Below are 2,500 nucleotides of genomic sequence, written 5' to 3'. Positions count from 1 at the left end.
CAGAGCATACTCACTTTCTGGAACTTTCAGTGAACGCTACATTTATCCCTCCGTTCTTACTGACAGCGTGCAACTTTTTAACCCTACTCAATGGAACTACACATTCACTGAAAAGCCAACATATTACCATGCGAGCATAGATCTTCTCGAGGAAGTGAATGATCTCTTAACGTTGAGCTTGTATTCCAGGTGGTTTTCTAGGGACCCAAATTACTAGTTTTCATTTAAAGAAATGAATATAGAAATATTGTTTCTATTATTAAAGTTATGTAAACAATATCCCTTGGTGATATTAAAGTAAGGCTATGGACGTCATTGTTTCAAATTTATTCGATATTGGTGTATTATGAATTATGAATAAAAAAAATGATGGGAAAATCAAACATTTTTATTATTCATTTACTTATTGTAGAATATCTCCTTGCTGTACAATGCTTAAAATACATCTATGTTTTACATTTGAAAGATTTATTGATTACTTTTTACATCATAATCTTTTCGACTTTGTGCCAAAACATTACAATAAAAACATACATTTATACATCCAAGATGAACCATCCAGCATTTAAATCACGTGGTTTTAATTAACTAACTTCTGCATTAATGTATACATAAAAAACTTAGCACTGTAGGCACTATTTGAGGGTAGTACACTTGGCGTGTATCCTTCTAATTGAACATTTTTTCGTATTACTGTCCAACCTCTTCTAACACTTACCTCATAGCATAAACTATATCTACTTCGAAGTACGTCAGTGAAAAAGTACCTGCGATGCTAGAAGCAATGAGCAGAGGCAGCAGTTTTGAGCTAGAAATAGGATCAAAGAAACTAAAGATCGAATGCTTTTATTGTAAAATCCTCCATGGAATGTGAAATCTTAACGCTACGAAAATAATTTAATAAACTACTATTAGATTATAGTTATTTTGGAGCATGTTAATGAGAAACTCCTGGAAAGGCTGGAAGCAGTTTGATCAACTACTACTAGATTAGGGTTATTTCGAAGTATGTTAATGAGAAAGTCCTGGAAAGGCTGGAAGCAATCAGCATTAGCAGCAGATTTGAGGTAGCAAAATGTCGTTTGAATATTCTTATTTCTAATCCTCTATACATTTTCAAATTCTAACTCTACGAACATAGTTTCATAAAATATACTATTCGGATATATCTATTTCGAAGAATGCTGGTGAGAAAGTCCTGAAAAGGCTGGAAGCAGTTTGATCAACTACTACTAGATTAGGGTTATTTCGAAGTATGTTAATGAGAAAGTCCTGGAAAGGCTGGAATCAATCAGCAGTACTTAGCAGATTTGAGCTAGAATAATGGTGTTTGAATATTTTATATTTTTAATCCTCTATACAATTAGTTGTCTAAACATACGATAAAAGGTTAATAAGACTATTGATTGAATATGTATATTTCGAAGAATGGTGATGAAAAATATATGGAAAGGTTGGAAGCAATCAGCATTAGTAGCAGTCTTGAGAAAAAAAAATTATAAAACCAAAGTTTTAATACTTTTACTTTTAATTCCGTTATATAGTGGTATCAGAATATATTTAGTTTGAAATGAGATAACGAGAAAGTCCTGGAAAGACTGGAAGCAATCGGCAGTAACAGTAGTCTTGAGCTAGAAAAAGGGGTTAATGAAACTACATCATCATCATATCTCCCTACGCCTATTGACGCAAAGGGCCTCAGTTAGATTTCGCCAGTCATCTCTATCTTGAGCTTTTAAATCAAAGAATCTCTTAGTTTATAATTATTTAAGAAAATCTTAAATTGGTAATTGTAACATTAGTAAGTAAACTACAGTTTGAATACTTTTGTTTTTAAATTCCCTCTACAGTTAAAGTCTAAAGCTACGAAAATAGGCTAAGAAATCAATTGTTAGAGTATATTTTTTTCTGTATTGTGTCGATAAGAAAGTCTGGGAATGGTTTAAAATAATCAGCAGTAGTAGCAGTTTTGACCCCCACAAAAAAGTCAAAAGTCAAAAGCTACCAAAATAAGTTAATAAAGCTGCTGTTAAAATATCTTCATTTCGATGTCTGGGGATGATATAGCATTTTGAATACTTTTATTTTTGAATACTTTATACAATGATAAAGTTTAAAGCTACGAAATGGGTTGATAAAACTACTGTAAGAATATATTTAGTGCGAAATGTGGTGATGAGAAAGTACTGGAAAGGCTGGAAGCAATCAGCCGTATCATCAGTCTTGAGCTAGAAAAAGGAGCTAATGAAACTACAGTTTGAATACTTTTATTTCCCCAGTCCTTTATACAATGTTAAAGTTCAGAGCTACGAATATAGTTTAATAAAACTGCTATTAAAATAAGTTTGAAGTGTGTGATGAGAAAGTCTCGAGCTAGAAAAATAGGCTAATGAAACTTCAGTTCTGCCACTTTTATTTGGAAATCCTCTATACGGTGTTAAAGCTGTCTCCCTGTTACAAAGGAAAAATAAGCCGAAATTTATATAAAAAAGATAAACGG

General features: G+C 32.2%; 1 protein-coding gene across 1 annotated transcript in view; it reads left to right on the top strand.

The window, feature by feature from the left end:
- LOC137644040 (pantetheinase-like) overlaps positions 1-248 on the top strand; it is a 10,575-nt gene extending 10,327 nt beyond the window's left edge. The window contains exon 6 of the mRNA XM_068376939.1: positions 1-248. This exon is cut by the window's left edge and continues 655 nt beyond it. Coding sequence (XP_068233040.1) covers positions 1-217 — 217 coding nt within the window. The 3' untranslated portion in view covers positions 218-248.
- Positions 249-2,500: the final 2,252 nt, after the last annotated feature.

This window comes from Palaemon carinicauda, chromosome 7 (assembly GCF_036898095.1).
Source record: "Palaemon carinicauda isolate YSFRI2023 chromosome 7, ASM3689809v2, whole genome shotgun sequence".
Taxonomy (NCBI): domain Eukaryota; kingdom Metazoa; phylum Arthropoda; class Malacostraca; order Decapoda; family Palaemonidae; genus Palaemon; species Palaemon carinicauda.
The sequence above is the reverse complement of the archived record's forward strand: the minus strand, read 5'-3'. Positions and strand labels throughout refer to the sequence as shown.